Genomic DNA, 20797 nt, shown 5'->3' on the forward strand with positions numbered 1-20797 from the left:
AAGTCTAGTCTCTTTACTTAGACCTGGGTTACTGGTGTTGGCCTACCTGAAATGGCTGGAAAGGTGCTATGTGGAAGAATGCCTATAAATAGAATGACTGATTCTGCTCTAGATCAGTATATTGCCCTTAATGGAAAAATTAAATATATCTGCCTGAAACTGGCATTCTTCTTTGACTGTTGGCAGCGGCCATATGATCTGAAGCCATTGAAGCATCTTAGGGTGCCAGAATCTGTACTGATGAGTCACAGGAAACCATTGACAAATGGTCTTGGCCTCAGTCCCTTTGCCTAAAACAGCAGCAGATAAAATGATGCTTATTTTCTTACTTCTTTCCCATGGATAAATGAGAGACCCTATCTATAACTCTCATTATTTTCAATACATTATTGTTCACTCTCAGTGGTAAGTCAGCTTAACAACCTAAGTTAATGTTGCCTTTCTTTTTATTACAAATAGGCCCAGTAAAATACTATATCTTAATAAATATCTTGATAAGCAGTCAAGAACTTGTTCATGCTTCTTGATGTACAAAGTTAACACTTAAGAAAGTACTGTTTTTACACAAAGAATAGACTTGTGGTTGCCAAGCGGGGTGGGGGAGGGATGGAGTGGGAGTTTTGGATTAGCAGATGAAAACTAGTATATTTAGAATGTATAAACAACAAAGTCCTGCTATATAGCACAGGGAACTATATTCAATATCCTGTGATAAACCATAATGGAAAAGAATATAAAAAAGAATGTATGTATAACTGAATCACTTTGCTGTACAGTAGAAATTAACACAACATTGTAAATCACCTATGCTTCATTTAAAAAAATGTACCGATGTTTTTGACATCCATTTTATGAGAATGAGTATGTTTATTTGGTCAGGAATGACTTTGATTTTATCTTCTGTTTAGAAAATTATTAAAGCTAAATGGCTGCAAATCAAAACAAAATAGTGATAGTCACTGGTAACACCTCTTAGAAGATCTGTTACTGTTGAGCTATTGGTCCTTACCGTCTGCTTCTTGACTCCCACAGAGAGATTCAGGAAGTTTTCTCTGGAGATCTGCCCAGATTGCATACCCAGTCACATTGCCGTTGCCCTGGCAGCCACCCTCGGGTTCCTCGTTTGGAACAGCGGTACTGTGTTCCTAATGATGCAGAAGACACAAGCAATAATAGGGTGTTACGGCTGAATCCTGAAGCCCATCCTCTTTCTTTTGTCAATGATAACAATATTGGTACTTCGTGGCTTTCCCATGTGTTTACAAACATGACCCAGCTTAATCAAGGAGTGACTATTTCAATAGATTTGGAAAATGGACAGTATCAGGTAATTTGAAACAGTGGGATGTGTGTTAGTTTCCTGCGGTGACTTCAACAAATGACCATAGAGTGAATGGCTTTACACAACAGAAATTTCTTATAGTTCTGAATATCAGTAGTATGAAATCAAGGTGTTGACAGGGCATGCTCCCTCTAAAGACCCTAGGGAAGAATCCTTCTTTGCCTTTTCCAGGTTCTGGTGGCTCCTGGCATTACTTGGTTCATGGCAGTGTAACTCCAATCTCTACTTTCTTTTTTCATGGCCTTCTTCCTTGTTTCTGGGTGTATGTCAATTCTTTCTCTTTCTTCTCTCATGAGGACCATCCTACATCCAGTATTATCTCCCCTTGAGACCCTTAACTTAATTACATCTGCAAAGACCCCATTTTCAAATAAGGTCACATTCACAAGTACCAAGAGTTAGTACTTGCACACATCTATTTGGGGACACAATTCAACTATAAAGTGAAAACTGAGTTAGGCAATTGATCATTACCTTACTAAAGTAGTGTATTATAATGTATGAAATAAAAATATTTCAAAGAAGGTATGTAGGACCTAATTTTTTAGAGAAAAATTAGAGGTTTGTGTCAAAACTATATGAAATATTGAAACATCTTTTCAATATTAAGTAGCACAAATTAATAAAAACTGAGGTCCTTATTTTAAATTACTACTTAAGAAGAAATATATAACAATTATTTCATATAAGTAATGTTCTTTTTTCATCTTTATAACAAACTTAATATTAATTTCCACCTTAATTTATAAAATACTTGAGAAGAGGGACATATATGCAATTATAGAATGTGTGGCCTTTACTATATGGCTATGAAATTTCTGGATATCTAATAAATATTTGGTAATTATCATCATAAAGAAGTAAGCTATTATAGTTGAATCTAACAATTCCATGATTTATACTGATGGGTCAAACTTAAAACTTCAGTGACAATAATTAACATCCATTTTTAGGTGTTTTACATCATCATTCAGTTCTCTAGTCCACAACCAACAGCAATAAGGATTCAAAGGAAGAAAGACAACAGCCTAGACTGGGAAGATTGGCAGTATTTTGCTAGAAATTGCAGCACTTTCGGAATGAAAAACAATGGAGAATTAGAAAATTCTGATTCTGTCAACTGTCTTCAGCTTCCCAAGTATGAATATTTTTTTTTTTAATAGCTACTTTATTTATTTATTTATTTAATTTATTTATTTTTTTGGCTGTGTTGGGTCTTCGGTTCGTGCGAGGGCCTTCTCTAGTCGCGGCAAGTGGGGGCCACTCTTCATCGCGGTGCGGGGACCGCTCTTCATCGCGGTGCGCGGGCCCCTCACCATCGCGGCCCCTCCCGCTGCGGGGCACAGGCTCCAGGCGCGCAGGCTCAGCAGTTGTGGCTCACGGGCCCAGCCGCTCCGCGGCATATGGGATCTTCCCAGACCAGGGCTCGAACCGGTGTCCCCTGCATTAGCAGGCAGACTCCCAACCACTGCGCCACCAGGGAAGCCCTGAATATTTTTAAATGATTGTCTTTGAATGTATTTAGGAGTTAATTTTAAGAGACTAATGAGCAGTAGTAACCTACATGTAAGCTAACCAGGTTGGTAGAGACTTCCTTCTACCACCAACTTTCTTAGGGCAGATTTTTCTAGGACTCCTCTGTAAATTGAGTTTTAAACAATGTTTAAAATTCTTGTAAAACTTTAGAGTATCTCTTGCTTACAGTCTCACTTGTGCTTTAAAATTGATTTTCAGATTGTCTACCAAGTTATCTATATTAATAGGATTTTTATTATGTCCCCAAGGAAATGTTTTACTATATTTTTCTGTAATGCTCTTATATTGTTTGTATATGAAATATATGGAATATGTTTGTTCTCCCAGCATGAAGGATTTAAGCTATTATTAATATTGTGTTGTGATTTTTGTTTTGTCAAAAATATGAATATCTTATGATTTCAAATTTCATCAACAGTTTTACTCCATATTCCCGTGGTAATGTCACCTTTAGCATCCTAACACCTGGACCAAATCATCGTCCTGGATACAATAATTTCTATAATATCCCATCTCTTCAAGAGTTTGTAAAGGCCACACAAGTACGACTTCATTTCCATGGACAGTATCATACCACTGAGACTTCTGTCAGCCCCAGACACAGATACTACGGGGTCAATGAAATCACCATCACTGGAAGGTAGTGTTCATGACCAAGGTTTCGAGTGTACTTTTCATTATGAATATTGTTTCTAATTAGACTTTTGTCATACTTATTTTAAAATACATTAACTAACATTTTAGAGCAAGCCAGATTCTAATCTTCATGTATTGAATTGGTTTCCTACTCTTAAGATTTTGTGGGGAGATTTGTATGCGAGTCTTTGTTGTACATAATATTACTTTGTTATAAAATCAATTTTCAAAAGCTGTTTGGTTTAGAAGTTATGATACTATGAATCCAACTTAGAAAATATTTACCAAATATTTTGCTTGGTTTATTCTGGAATATAATGTTCAAGTATTCTTGAAATCAAAGAGCAGGAGCTAGATTTAGAGTTACAACTATAGTACCAGCTAGTTTATAAGTGCTGGGCTTGGTCTCCCTGAGTCCACAATTCACAGTTTTATGAGGAATATCTGTTTTCCTTTAAAGGAAAAATCTCATATACTCTAAGTAATTTATAGATATCTGATCTAATTGAGAACAAATTTAAACAAACGAATAGCTGGAGAACTAGGAGGCAGCACACTCCCTAGTATGGAAATTGTGCATATATAGACAATATTTAAAATTGGATTGTGCTAGAAGAATGATATATCTTGCGAATAAAGAACATCTTTCAAAACAGATCAGAATATCAACATGTAAGTGTTATTTGTTAAGTCATAGCACAATGAAAAAATAATACTATTAAATTTTCACCATCTAATTTTGGGGAAAAAATTGAAATTTGTTAACTTTATTTTCCAGTTTATTCTGAACTGTCTAGTCTTAACTGTGTTTTCAATAGTTTCAGTAAATGCCTTTTCTTGGCAGGTTTGTCACATGGTTAATATAGGTGTAAACAACCCAAGATGGGCTTGAAAATTACCTTCACGGTCAATGTGGTTTGGATATTAATGACGATCCTTCCCGTACTTAAGTTAATTTAAAACTGTTATGAATATACACATGATTAAAGAGAAACTAATTTTTGTGTTGATTAACACATTTGTCTCTCTTGTTGAATTCACATAGTGGATATATATATATATATGTAGGTCTTTAAATATATTCATGATTGAACTGGTGTTTCTAAGGAGTTGTCTGACGCTCATGTTCACAGGTGTCAGTGCTGTGGTCATGCTGATAACTGTGACACGAGAAGCCAGCCCTATAGATGCCTCTGCTCTCGGGAAAGTTTCACTGAAGGACTTCATGTGAGTTCTCTGTTTATGCATGGAAATCTCAAAAAAGAGGGGGTGAGATGTTGAATATAAATTTCTTAAACTTGATTTGGTCTAATTTCTGGGTATGAATAAAAGTAAATTGATATGAATTTAAAATGTTAATTATTTCAGAAAACTTTTTCATAGAGAAAAATTAAAGCCATCAATAAATTTGAAAATTTCATTTAAAAATACTCTAAGGGAGGAATAACAACCAATACTAAACCCAGAGATTTTTTTTTCCTTTCTTTTTTCATCTTCGTTTCATCAGCATTATCATGTTTATCATATTTTATGAAACAATTTTTAAGGTATCTGAATAGATGGCACTAAAAAAAAAAGGGGTCACATTACAACACCTAAAGGGTAAATTTGTGCAAAGGTATATAGAGAGGTCTTTATGTACTTGCATCAATCAAGTTTAATTCATTACTGATATCAGGAATTTTAAGTAGTAAATTTGAAAATCTACAGTAAAATTACTTAGAAATTACATTATTTTAGCTTGTCTATGATCAGCAGGGTAAGTTTCATAGTTGAAGTGGAAATTTAGCTACATCTTTAGGAATAAGAGGTAAATGAAAAAAATTTGAGAGAGATTTGTTAGAAATATTCAGCATAAACATCAGTAATAGCTCATATGAAAGAGGGTTACAGCAGCAGTAACAATCATACCAAAAATAAAAGTTAAGAGTATGGAGTCTTCAGTAAATGGTGTTTGAAGCGATTGGCTGCCAATTTGTAAGAAAATAAAGTTCGAGGCCTACCTCATGGCATGTACAAAAATCTAGGCGCTTAAAGAATTAAGTGTAAAAATAGCTGTAAATTTATTAAAATAACGATTAGAACAGTATTTCTAAATCCCAGGTGGGGGGGTCTATATAAGTGTAGCATATGAAATACACAAAAAACAAAGAAGCATATCAGGAGTCATGAAAAAATATTGACATATTTTGTCATATAAATATTTAAAATTCTTGATAGTGTAAGGACTAAAATAACTATAGTGTAATGATAAGTGATGGGACTGATAGAAAATATTTACATCATATTAACAGATAAAGATTTGAGAGCCCTCTAAAAAGGCAAAACACACTGTTCTTCTACAACTACTGCTTACACTTCTGACACCAGATGCACGGGGTTTTTCTACACAAAGCAATCCACTTCTCTGTGGACACCAACTGGGTGTCCTACAATTTAATTCAATTCTGACACTAACTGGAATTATCACAGACCCCATGGGTTTAGAGGTCAGTCCCACAAGAGAGCTCTCACTTTAGATGCCAGCTGCAAGTAGTGGGTCCCCAGTTTAACTACAACTTCGGTCTGACTCAGCTGCAAATTGGGAGTTCCCCAACCCCCTTTTTGGTTTGATAATTTACTAGAATGGCTCACAAAACTCAAGTAAATACTTTACTTATTAGATGACCATTTATTATAAAAGGATGCAACTCAAGAACAGCCCAGATGGAAGGGATGCATAGGGAAGGTAAGGAGGATGGGGCACAGAGCTTCCCTGTCCTCTCTGACCATGCCGCCCTCCCAGCACCTCAATGTGTTTATCAATCTGTGGGCTCTCTGAACCTCTTCAGCCAGAGTTCTTATGGAAGCTTCATTATGCATGATTGATGAAATCATTGGCCATTGGTGATTGAACTTGACCTCTAGCCCCTCTCCCTCCCTGGAGATCCAGAGATGGGGCTGAAAGTTCCAACCCTCTAACCCTGGCAACCAGCCCCTGTCCTTAGGGTGTTTCCAAGAATCACCTCATTAAAATAAACTCAGGTGGGGTTGAAAGGGACTTGTTACGAATAAAAAAAGATGCTATTTTACCTTTTTGTTCTGGACCTATTTTAGGAACTGGGGACAGAAACCAAATATTATAACAAAATATGTCCCTATCATTCTTATCAGTTAGGAAATTACAAGAGTTTTAGGAGCTGTGTGCCAGAGCCCAAAAATATAATATATTTTATTATGTCACAAACCCTAATATACAAAGAACACTTTAAGAATAATTAGAAAAATAATTAATAATAATAATAAGGAGCAAATATGTTAACAAGTAGTTTACAAAGAAGAACTGACAATTTTCAACAAACACATGAAAGGTCACCCAACCTCAGTTTTAATTAGAAAACTGCAAATTATAATAAAATATTGTTTTTAACCTATCAAATTAGCAAAAAGTTTCAAAACTGGTAACATTTAGATTTGTGAGAATGTGAACTTTTAATATATCATTGACAGAACTACCAATTGGTACAAAAATTTTGGAGGATAATTTGGCCATATGTATATTAAATTAAAGTTGTAAATACAATGAGTTACATTATGTAGTTGTCATTCTAAAAAGCAATTCTGCATTGACAAGAGTATGGAATGGTTGTATCTGTATCTTTTGTTACATAAATATGGGATTATATGTTAGTGTATTTTAGCTTTTAAAATAATAGCACTGTCTCTTGACTCCTGTATGACTTGTGAGCTTACCTGCCTTCTAGATCTTTCCCTGACTTGTGTTTAGTTAGTCACTTCACTTCTCTGTGTAGTTTGTTTTAGAATTTCATGGAATATCTTGTTCTTTAAAAACCATCTGTAAAGGATTTGGCAAACTCCATTTCTGTCTTCTGAGATTCTTAACCTAATCTAATTTGTTTTTGACTACAACATTAGTGCATATAGATCAATGGCAAGAATATTATCTAAAATGCAGGCTTCCTCTGGCACATTTAGGATGTAGTGCTGATCTTCAGTTTCAACTCATGGTCTTTGATTTGGTTACAGCCACCTTTCTATGTGCTCAAACCAAAACTTTCATGTTCTAATTCAGAGGCTCCTTTGAACTTTTTATCCACATCATTGCTTTATACTGCTGATCTTTTTATTTATGCATTTAGTCTTCCCCATTAGTTGATAATCCCTCTGAAAGAAGGAATCTTCTACATTTTTTGGATATCTAACACTGGAGGCTTTGAGTTTGATTTGATTAGTATATCATGAAAACAAATCTTTTGAAAAAGCATTGATTTTAATGTTTCATTGTATGGCTTATCCTATTGTCGCAGAAAGGAAATTAATTGGATTAACTTGATTGACTCACTCTTTATTCAGCCATAATTGTGTGTTTAAATTTTGGGGATTTTGATTTGTTCTTGATTTTAAAGTGACATTTATTCGGTTTTTCTTAGTGTCTTCTCCTTTTAATCCTTTAAGATAGACACTTCTTTCCTGGCAGTCAGTGATTTCTTTCATTAACCTCACCCTTCCTCTCCAAACCTACGAATTACCTAATTAAAAAATGCTCTGGGATGAATTGAATAGGGCACTTTGATCTGAATCTGTCTAGTAAATGCAAACTGAGGACTGGCTAATACATTCATTTGATATTTTGTTTTCTGAGCTTCTCTTGCTTTATTTTGACTAGTTAGTTCCTCTCCTCCGCCCTCACCCCCATCTCTCTTCCTCTTCATGCCTCATCCCATTTTTTCCCTTTTCTCTCTCTTTAACTGGTCACAGTTAAGTGATTGATATTTTATGATTCTTGCGTGATTTCATGCTTCCCCTTAAAAATAGAGCCATTAAATGAATCACGGCTTATGATTGGTTTCAGAAGTCAAGTTGGGATTTTCAGACTTGGTCTCAGGTGGTGACTGTTGGATTATGAACTAGTGAAATAATTAACTATAATTTAGGTTGAGAATATGTTTTAATGCTTCTTGTTTCGACACTAAGTGCCTTTTGGAAACAAAAGTTTCAAAGTTGACTTTTCTGTTATTTTCCTCCTGTCATATTTTGATAATTCATGAATGTAGCCATAAATAAAAAAGCAACAAGTATCATTCACTTACCAAAGTTTGGCAAATGCAGCTGAAGGGAAAAAATAAATAGACTGTTAAGTTGAATGATTTCTCAGTCTTATGATATTTTCAACGGTGTGTTGAAAATAAAAAATGATTTTATAAAGCATTCATAGCATGAGCTTCTCTTTTGTTATCATTCTAGATATTTTAATACATGTGGGACTTAGGTATCTGAAAAAGTTGTCTTAAAATAATTTGAAAATATATTTATTCAAATGCTTTTCACGTTGTTCCACCTTTTAAAATAATAAGTTTTGGTATAAGCCATTCATATCCTATTGGAACCAATGTTCTTTTTAAAGATCTGGACATAATCCAAAAAGAATGTCTTCAATTTCACAGTATTATGCTAGCCATTAATAATATTACTCAATAAACAGGGCTTTTGTGAATTATATTACAGCCATTTGGTAAACAGATGAAAACGTAAGACTTGAGAATATGCCAGTTCTGGGCAATTGTCAGTCCTATGAGAAAGTGTTTTTAGTGGAAGTGAAAATGAATGAAGTCGGGGGAAAGGAATGGAATGGTGAATTCAGAAGCAAGTTCATATATGTAGCCATTCTAGAGAATTTTCTGTATGAAACATTCTTTAGTTGGTTTATAAAGTTGATGTTAGGAACTGGTGGTCCTCAGGTGGGAACAGTGTTTAAATAGTTTTCTTTTTTAATTTCCAACAAAAGTTTTCACTTTTCTTTCTTTCTTTTTTTTGGTTTACATCTCTGAGTTCTCTTAATTAGAAAGTAGTCCAATACTATGCCCATGTTCCCCATGGCAACAGTTGGCTAATTCAGGGTAGCAATTACCATCTTCAGAGCATTATCACTCTTCAGCTGCTGCTAAATTTACTACTGTCCTTAGCTTTATATCTAGGTGACCTCATTCATGTTAACTACCTGTCTTCAGACACTTTTATGCTTCTGAACCCTAAAAAACAAAAACTCACTAATATTGAGACTTCCACGAGTAGCCAGAATACATGATTAATTATTTTGGGTATAGCTGGATTGGCAATCTATTTCATAGCTCCTATTTATTTTGTCCATTCATAAAATAATAAAACTAACAAATAACCAAAAACAACTCAAGAAAATCTATTACCAAAAACACCACTGATTCTAAAATGAACTTAAAGCCACACTTAACTTTTTCTTAAACGTTTTGTGAAACCTAAAGCATTTATCTTCAGGAGGCTCACTGACTCTCCTCAGTGCTGTTGGACTGGGAACTCTGACATATTTTGGTATGGTATTGGCAATCTTAAGGCTTTGACTTTAATGTATTATGTATGCAATAAATAAGAATGGCATATTTCATTAATAGAGAATAATTTTTGCATACTGTCACATTTCTTCCCTCCAAATGACTGAAGCAGTGAGTAATTAATTTACTGGTCCATTTTAGGATTAATCTATGGAAAAACAAATCCCAGCAGACTGGATACTATTCAAAAACTTTTGAGCAGAGTTGAATGTTTTAAAGTAGGTTTCAGGATTACATGGCATTGAACTTGCATGGATCATATGATTGTTGATACTGTTTTAAAATGAGTAATTTTATTTTATTTGGACAATTATTTTCACTTATATGTATTTTTAGCTTAAATAATTTTTTGAGATAATTGTAAATTCATATACTAGTGTAAGAAATAATACAAAGAGATTTCTTGTCCCCTTTACCAAATATGACTCATGGGAACATCTTGCAGAACTACTGTTTTTTCTTTTTAAATCAACTTTCTTGAAGTATAATTTGTGTACAATAGAATATACACATTTAAAAATGTATAGTTTGATGAGTTTTGGCAAATGTGTCCCCTCGTGCAATAACCAACATGATCAAGATACAGAATGTTTTCCTCTCCCCACTCTTTTGTACTCCTTCATAGTCAATGTCTCCCCCCAAACCTCAATCCCAGGAAACCACCAATCTGTTCAATGTCACTGTAGGTTAATTTTGCCTGTTCTAAAATTTCATATCATGGAGTTATTCAATATGTGTTATTTTGGTACATAGGCTTTGTCGACTTAAAAAATGCACAACATGAGAGTTGTGAGTTAAGTTTTATTTGGGGCAAAATGAGGACTGCAGCCCGGGAGACAGCATTTCAGGTAGCTCTGAGAAACTGCTCCAAAGAGGTAGGGGGGAAGGTCAATATATATGTGATTTTGCTAAAGTGAGAATGCATGCAGTCAAGCACATATTTTTTTACAGAAGGTCTCTGCTAGTCACGAGGAGCAGACATCACCGTGAAGGATTTTAGTGCTTTTCTAGATATGAGGAGATACAAGAATTAGGCTCATAAAATTGGCTCCTGAAAATATCTATCTGAAGACCTGCTCTACCCGTTTTTCCCAGAGCACAGAGGGCCTCACTGCTGCTCTCCACCTGAACTCCTTTCAGGGGAGTGTTGAAAGTCAGCAGCTGCAGCAGCACGTAATTTAATCCTTGTGGAGGTAGATGGCCAGTGCCCATGGCAAGTGCCGATTTGTCGTTGACAGCTTCTACATCCCATCCCCACAACTCCTTTGTACTTTATAGATCATTTCCTAACTAGTCATATTATTAGCTTTATTGTAATAAAGTACCTCTGGTCCACCTGCTCAGGAAGTCCATTATAACTATCAAAAAATATGTGTTAAGATCATAGGGGCAGAATACAACCTAGAGATTGGAAGCTTGTGTATGGAACTAACTAGTCTATGTCAACTAATATGGTGGTATAGCTACAATATAGGTCTTACTTCTTTTCTCCTCCTGTCTGGTACTTTCTTTACCTGTTCTAAGAGTTCAAGTATTGTTAGAATCTAGCTTTAAGAAAAGTGTTATCCGTTGAAACTTGCATCCTTAGAATTTTTCATTTTAATAGCTGCATGCACCTTTCAAGGACTCTGGGCCAAGAATGATGCGCTGACCACTGCCTCTGCCAAGCACTGGCACTTTGTTGGCTACTTAACTAGTCTTTCATCATCGTGTGACATCATTGTCTGCAGGGGTGGTCAAGCATTCACAGAGCAATTTATTAGGAACCATGAATACTTCCCTTATTCTGTGGCTCTGATTTGTGACCCTTTTATAACATTAATCATGGATTTTATGAATTTTAACTAAAATCAAACCATCAGTATGCATTTTTGCTAGTATTATAAATAGCAGAGCCAGCTTAAAGCATTTTATATAATAAACTTTCCTACCATTCAATAATTTGAGTGGTGCCAGCGTCACACTCTACATTGCTTTTTATGTAAATGAATATTTCCTGTTATTTGAGAGACTGTATTCCTTTAGAGCACTGAAGTCCAGAAGTATGAGTCATCATGACTAACTTGTGTCATATTTTTATTACACATCGAGCTTTATGACTACTTATGTTTTCTCTTTGCTCACAGAAATTTTTTACTCTAAATGTATTTCATTTTATACAATAGTTTTGTAACACTAATGAATTAATTCATTTTCATGTAACTAGCATTCTGGCAGTTTGTATTATAGAATCTCCATTAGATGTACATTTAGTGAGTCAAGGTCAAGAATTTCATTTCCTATGTGACACGTGGATGATATTATTAATCTTTGAAAAACACTTATACTTGTTTCCCTGAGATAGGTACATACATAAATGTCTTTAAAATGCAAGTTTAAAACATGAAAAAGAGGTTAGGATCAAGGGGATAGATTGTGACAGCTTTATAGAAGAAGTAAATAGAGATGATGAACATATACAAATGAAGAAATATGATATTTAAGGGGATAAGGGTAAATAATTGTCCAAAGCTAAGGAATGGCATGATTCTTCTGAATCCTAAGTAGACTATGAAAAAAATACATAGGTAAGATATAATGAATCTGATGATCATCAAAGACCAAGAGTAGATACTAAAAAGTAACCAGAGAAAAAGATAAATTATTTATAGATCTGAATTTATAAGAAACTGTGACATTGGATATCTCAATCTACAGTAGAAGCCAGAAGACAGTGGAATAGTACAATACCTCTGAATTGCAAAGAGAAAGTAACCAACAAACTTAGAATTGTATTTGTAGCTAAACTATCAATTAACAACAAGGGAGAAAAAATACATTTTTGTCTAACCAAAATTTATCAACTTTACCACCAGTAGATTCACTAAAAGAATTTTTAAAGGCTATACTTCATAAAGAAATATAATGATTTCAGAAAAAAAGGCCTGATATGCAAGAAGGAATTATAAGCAAGTGAACCAGTAAATATATATAAGCTGTATTAAATAATAACATTGTTTAATAATGATATATTTAATAATAAATGTAAACTCTATTAATAGTAGCATTACAGATGGTGGAGTGTATAAAATAGCAAGATACTCCTAAAATGGACATTAAAATACAATTAAGGGAAAGGAAAAAATTCTTCAGAGATTTCTTCAGAGAACAAAGAAGTTCTTCAGAGAGAAGGAGAATGATATAGATCAGAAGCTTGGATCTACATAAAGAAAGGAAGTGACTTAGAGATGAAATAAGTGAAGATAAAATAAAACATTTGATTTTCTTATTTTAATTGATCTAAAAGATAACAATTTGTTCAAAATAATAATTGCACAATATATTGGATTGGCCAAAAAGTTCGTTCGGATTTTTCAGTAAGATGGAAAACCTGAATGAACTTTTTGGCCAACTCCATACTTGATGATTATAGCTTATGTATTAGCGAATCAAGTGGCAACAATGATACAAGGGACAGAAGAGAGGATCCAGGGGTGCTTTGTTTTGTTAAAATACTTATTCTACCCATGAAGTGGTGTAGTGTTATTTGAAAGTGGACTTAGATTAGTTGTAAATTATTGTAAATTAGTTGGAAATGTATAATCCAAACTCTAGGACATCCACTTTTCTAAAAAGTAAAAAAAAAAAAAAAAAAAGGGTAATTGATATGCTGAGAAAAGAGAGCAAATGGAATCACATCAAATCCACAATTAAAACAACAAAAGGCAGAAAGAGTGGAAGATAAAAATAGAATCAAAGAATGAGGGCAATGAATAGAAAAAAGTAACAGATACAATAGGCATTACTCCAAATATGTCAGTAATTACTTTAAACATCAATGACCTAAACATCAATTAAAAGAGTTTGTCAGAGAGGATCAAAAACATGACACAGCTATATGTTGTCTACAAGAAACCCACATTAAATATAAAGACACATATAGATTAAAAGTAAAGGAATGGAGAAAGATATATCATGTTAATACTAATCAAAAGAACACTAGAGTAAATACTGAAATATTAATTTCAGACAGAGCACAGTTAAAAGCAAGGAAAATTATTAGTGATAAGATGGGGTATTACATAGTGGTAAAAGGGTCAAGTCTACAAGGAGACATAACAATCCTTAATGTGCTTGTGCCTAACAACAGAGCATCAAAGTACACAAGGCAGAAGCTGATAGAAGAGGAAGTACCAATAGATGAAGTCACTGTCATAGTTAGGGTCTTCAGCACCCCTCTCTCAGAAATGGGCAGATCCAGTAGGCAGAAAATCTGTAAGGGCATAGTTGAATTCAACAACACTTTCAATCAACTGTATATATAACTGAACACCTGTAGATTACTTTGTCCAACAATTGCAGAATATGCATTCTTCTCAAGCTCACTTGGAACATTGACTAGATTAACCACATTCTGGGCCATAAAACGCACCTGAACAAACTTAAAAGAAATCATACAATGTGTGCTCTCAGACCACTTGGTTCCAACTGTGGGAGGATATTTTATAAGTGTATATAGGAGTACATATTTTGGTGGATCAGGCTTGAATATGGCTTAGTATGACACTGATTCTAGACTGTGAGATATGTACCTAAAACACAAACACACAAAGTTTGAAAATGTAAGAAAGCTGACTTAAGCTATATTAATATTAGGTAAAATAGACTTTAAAAAGTTTTATTAGGGATACAGATGTGCATTACATAATGATAAAAGATACAATTCTAAACTTATATGCATCTTATAGTATAGATTCAAAAGTACAGAGCAAAATTTGACAGAACTGGAAGGAAAAATTGACAAATCCACCATCAATATAGGTGACTTTAATAATATCTCATTAGTAATTGATCAAACAGGCAGTCCAGAAATGAACAAATAAATAAGAAAAACCTTAGTAATTGAGGATTGAACTAATTTGAAGCCTAAACTAGTAGATTCCTGTGTCCAGCAATGAAAAAATACACATTCTTGTCAAGATCATGTGGAAAATTTATAAACAGTGATCATGCATTAATCAATAAAGATGGTCTTAACAAATTATATAGAATTTGTAATCAGAACACATTGTAGGCATTAACTAAATAGTTTTCAGTGAATGACTGCATTGAATCATTTCACCATTATGTAAATCATCAAGAAAAATAGAATAAGAGAATATAACCCCCAACTAAAATTATGAATCTTTTGTTAATCCAATAAAATTTTATTGAGTACTCATCTACTGAGCAATAGATTTACATCTCTGAGCAAAGCACAATTTTTATTCTTGAAGAGGTTTCTGCATTCTCTTAAGCGTTGGTGGTGGGGATAGAAGACTCAACAGCAATTAATAAATATACAGCATGCCAAGTTTTTGTCTGAGGGCACAGATCTTTATTTTGAATTCTATCAATAGAAGTGAGGAGGCCAGGAAACAAAATCAGACAAAGACAGTACAAAAAAGAAAATTTATAGATCATTCTCACTTGTAAACATAAGACTAAAATTTTAAAATAATAACAAACCAAATCTAGCTATTTATAAATACAATAAAATATAGTAGCCAAATTGTGTTTCTCCCAGGAATGCAAGTGAAATTTAGTATTAATAAATTCATTAATGTAATTTACCACATTAACTCATGAAGGGAGGAAAAACATGCTCATTTCAATAGATTTGGAAAACAGCAGTTGACAACATATCACATCCATCTAGATTAATATTTTCAACACACTCTGAATTGAAGCAGACTTCCTTAACCTGATAAAAAAAAATCTACAGATTTCTAGAAACAACAGTGCACATAATGGTGGTTTCCTTTAAAGTCAGCAATAAGACAAGATTGTCTGTTATTCAACATATTTTTGAAGGATATAGCCAGTTAAATATGATAAGAAAAAGAAATAAACACTTAAAGAATTGGAAAGAAATAATTCCAACAGGCATATGAAAAGATGCTCAACCTGGCTAATTACTAGAGAAATGCAAATCAAAACTGCAGTGAAGTATCACCTCACACCACTCAGAATGGCCATAATCAAAAAGTCTACAAATAATACATGCTGGAGAGGGTGTGGAGAAAAAGGAACCCTCCTACACTCTTGGTGGGAAAGTAAATTGGTATAGACACTATGGAGAACAGTATGGAGGTTCCTTAAAAAACCAAAAATAGAGTTACCATATGATTCTGCAATCCTACTATTGGGCATATATCCAGAGAAAAATTAATTTGAAAAGATGCACCCCAATGTTCATTGCAACACTGTTTACAATAGCCAAGACATGGAAGCAACCTAAATGTTCACTGACAGATGAATGGATAAAGAAGATGTGGTATATATATACAATGGAATATTAGCCGTAAAAAAGAATGAAATAATGCCACTTGCAGCAACATGGATGGACCTGGAGATTATCATGTTAAGTGAAGTAAGTCAGAGAAAGGCAACTATCATATGGTATCACTTATATGTGGAATCTAAAAAAAAAAGATACAAATGAACTTATTTACAAAACAGAAATAGACTCACAGACAGGAAACAAATTTATGGTTACCAAAGTGGGTAGCGCGGGTAGAGGGGAGATAAATTAGGAATTTGGGATTAACATATATACGCTATTATATGTAAAATAGGTAACCAACAGGGACCTACTGTATAGCACAGGGAACTATAGTCAATATCTTGTAATAACCTATTATGGAAAAGAATCTGAAAAAGAATATATACATGTATGTGTATATATATATATATATATATATATATATACACACATATATCAATACATATAACTGAATCACTTTGCTATACACCTGAAACTGATACAACATTGTAAATTAACTATAATTCAATAAAAAATATTTAAGAGAAATAATTGAACTGCCAGTATATGAAGACAAGATGATTCAGTCATAAGATGCCAGAAAACTCGACAAATTATTAAATATTAATGAGTTCAGTAATCCTAGATGTAGGATGGATTCATGGAAATCAATTGCCTTTTATATAACAAAATAACAGATAGGAAGCTTAATTTGAAAAGAGATACTAATAGGAATATCCAAAGGAAAACCTACCAAATGATGTGTATGGTGGAAACATTACTGAAAAATATTTAAAAGACCTAAATTATTGGAGAACTACACCATGCTTATGTAGAGGAAGTTTTAATATAACAGATGTCAATTCTCCCCAATCATAATATAAATTCAGTTTGATTCTAATCAAAATATTACAACAGATTTTTTTTCTGTGACTTGACAAACTTATTCTAACGTAAAGATGATTAGAGGAGTGAAAACAGTGGTAATAAATTTGGGGAAGATAGTGGCAGGGTCTTGCCCTTCACAATATTGTCTTATTATGAAGATAAATAACATTTTTCCCTTGGAAAATATGGGATACGCCACTGATGTCTTATTATGAAGATAAATAACATTTTTCCCTTGGACTTTTGGACACATGAAGCACAAACTAACAAAGGAAGAAATTGGTGAATGTGGCTATGTTAAAAGTAGAAACTTCTAATCATCAAAAGCTACCTTTTTAAGAAAAGAGAAAAACTACAGACTAGCAGATGATATTGGCAACACAATGCATATAACCAAGGGAACTTTTAAATCATACAAACTAATTGAAAAACTTACCAAAATAATGAATGGGTAATTCACAGAAGAGGCCAGAAGTGGCAACTTAAATGGTCAATATACATATGAAAACATCTGAACCTTTACTGGTTATTGATAAAGTAACCAAAACTATGAGATAACGGTTTATACCCATGAGGTTGGTAAAGATGAAAAAATCTGAAAATTTCAGATGCTGACAAAGATGTGAATTACGTACTGAGCACTGATATGCCACTGATGGGAAGGTGCCACCACTGTGGAAAAACAATCTGCAAATATTTAAAGAAATACAGCAGTGGATATGAATGAATTTAGGTATTGTGTCAACATTAGACTTCTCAAACAATGGAGTGCAAAAAGCTTGTTTTAGAATAATACATACAGTGTACCATTTATGTAAAATTAAAACCGTGTAGAACAATACTATGTTACAAGTAATACAAAAATATAAAGTATAATTATCAAGAAATACTTGTGAATGAATATTACTAAATTCAGATGTTATTGGTAGGGTGGAATGTATACGGCATTTTATTTTATTTTCATCAGGTGGTGAATAAGGAACACAATTATTTGCTGTTTTTATAAATTTTGCATGTCTTAAATATCTCAACATAATTTTCCTAAAATATAATAATTTGATTTATTAGTCTATTAGGAACATATTATCTATGTTAAGTATTCTTGCTATCGGTAAAGACAGTGGAGGTGGTGCTACTCTCTTCAGCATGGACTAACCATTACAAAATTAATGATTACTGTGTACCCTTATTCTAATGTGAAGCTTCATCATTTGCTCTCTTCATTTAACAAATATTTATGAAATGCCTTCTATATGTAGAACCTTATGCTAGAGTACAACCATAAAATCTTGATTATAGGTGCAAGTATTTGAAAATATTGAAGGACTTTCATTTATTAAATTCAAAAAAGATTCCCTGGAAGACACTAATTACTATAATACATGGAGATGACTTTAATACAAACAAGTGATTCAGGCTGACAATTTGTAATTAACAAATAATATAAATATTGTTGACATTTTAAATCTTAAAAGGAAAAATTAAATGCAGCTATACTAATAAAAGGATTTTTAATTTACTAATCTAGTACTCATGTCTAGCACTAGATAAAATTTGGAATGTAAGTTGGCTTTATATCCAAATAGTAACTCAAATGCATTTTTATGTCTACTCATTAAACTAAACGACAGAGATAATGGATTATGCTTCTTAACATATGAATCCATATTTTGTATTACATATATTATTTGGAACAGTTGCATGTAAAGAACATTTTTAATATAATCCATTTCTTTTTCATTAAGTTTCTTTTCAAAATATGCAGTTTATACTATACAAATGTGTTATTTACTCCAGGCCATATTTTCTGGCCTATAAACAGGGTTAAATTATTATATTACACAGTGGAATTGCTTTGGCTTGGCCACTACCCACAAAATTGAGCAAATCTTAAAGTCCTCCTTCTGGACTCTAGGGGGAACCTGTTGTATCTTCACATGTGTCTTTTTAGTGCACTGAGCAAGTCACACAATAAAAAGAAAGAGGGGAAAAACAAAGAACAGAAAGCTCAAGGGAAAAATCAAATATCAAACACCATCAGTATTCAAAATTAATGAATAAAACTCCGGGGCCCATCATCCAGGTGCTTCTGCTTCATTCAACAACTAGCCATAGTTAGATGGTCTGTATTCACAAATCACATGGTAAAGAACCCTGTGCTTAAAAGTACATAGGCTATCAGTTATATTTATACAGAGATGATGTGTAGAATTGAATCAGTTGTCTGAATAATTCTGCCTACAGTCTACTTTTGCAAGTGTAGATTTTGTTTCACACATTATTAAAATTTGTTTTATTGGATGATTTTCTAATCCTCCATTGCACAGTGCCCGTAGAGGTACAGACAAGGCATTGCATGAATTAGAAAGTTTCTAAAAGTAGCCACCACATATCAATAGTTGAATTGCAAGACAGGCTTTGTATATTAAATATTCACAATCATTGTATTGCCACCAATGTCTGATCAGTATTGTCAAATAGTATTAGTAGTTATTTAATTGATGCTATTAATTTTAGCACCTAGAAAGCAGGTAAGTACAATTTTTCTGTGGGCACTTTAATTATATGAGAATTTCTAACTAGGGGAAAGATAATTACTGAGAAAGGAATATATCATTGAAGGATAAATACATGAACATTTCTGTCTTCTCAATGGTGAAGCATGGTAATTGTTTTAAATTTGCTAATTAAGATTACATAGTAATCCATAGGTAAAATTCTGCAGGTAAAATATTGCATTTACCTTTAAACCTTTTATGTTACTATTTAATTAAATACCGCACGTACTAAGGTACCATCCTGCAGCATGTTATAAATGTAAGCAATCTATTAGGTCATTCCTCCATACATTCATGCATTTATCAAACATATATTGATCACTTATTGTGTGCAAAGCATTCAGCCATTTTCTGTCTAGATTCTCTCCAGAGTTGGAAGTTTTAGCTATGCTTCCACACCCACCCCACCCAATCTATCATGATGATAAATTAACGAGTTTGTGTAACAATACCTTTATGATTGGAACGTTAGAGATACCTGGAGAAACTTCTATTGGAAAAAATAGTTACATGAGTACACTGAAGTTTTTATGTTTATAAAGATGATTTCTCTATCTAGTAGACAAAAGAAATTACACGAAATTGCATCATTTGAAATACAACTACCACTACATTCGAAGGAAAGAGGAAGCTGTGAATAGGGCCTGAGGACAATTGTTATTATTAGAGATTTAAGACTCTTAAAATTTCCAACCTACTGGTCTGGCTTCTACTGATGAGAAAGGAGCAATTTACAGACCTTCCAAAGATCTCTAATTCATTTAGGCCATTTGGGAATAGTGTAACAAATAACCTCTTTTAGCTCAGTAAGTAGTACTATACTGACTAAAAAGTGAGCAGTTTATAATCTCTCACTTTGAAACAGATTGCCTTGCTTCCCTTCCCATAGAGGCAGGGGATGCCTACATACCTCTGAATTTTCCAGCCAGGAGTGGGATGACTCCTAGTTTGGGTTTCCCGGGCTCTGCCATCCAGTTTAGACTCTGAGCCGAAGGAGGTAAGAATGGACATCTAGCCATAGTGAATCCACTCAACACCTCCCTCCCTCAGAGGTCATCTTCTATCCCTGGAGGCAGTCTAGCATGGTGATTAGGAGCAAGGGCTATCTATCTACCTATGTATGTATGTACATATGTATCTATCATTTGTGTATCTAAACTGAATACCTGCTATGTGTTAGGGCTTCCTC

At 33.6% G+C, this 20797-nt stretch overlaps 1 protein-coding gene across 1 annotated transcript in view; it reads left to right on the forward strand.

Annotated features, from left to right (window-relative positions):
- USH2A (usherin) overlaps window positions 1–20797 on the forward strand; it is an 800956-nt gene that overhangs the window by 90454 nt on the left and 689705 nt on the right. Inside the window, exons 5-8 of the mRNA XM_057531465.1 lie at window positions 1033–1327; window positions 2296–2480; window positions 3297–3518; window positions 4648–4741. Of these exons, the coding sequence (XP_057387448.1) occupies window positions 1033–1327; window positions 2296–2480; window positions 3297–3518; window positions 4648–4741 (796 nt within the window). The remainder of the gene's footprint in view (window positions 1–1032; window positions 1328–2295; window positions 2481–3296; window positions 3519–4647; window positions 4742–20797) is intronic.

Source organism: Balaenoptera acutorostrata, chromosome 1 (genome assembly GCF_949987535.1).
Source record: "Balaenoptera acutorostrata chromosome 1, mBalAcu1.1, whole genome shotgun sequence".
Lineage (NCBI taxonomy): Eukaryota > Metazoa > Chordata > Mammalia > Artiodactyla > Balaenopteridae > Balaenoptera > Balaenoptera acutorostrata.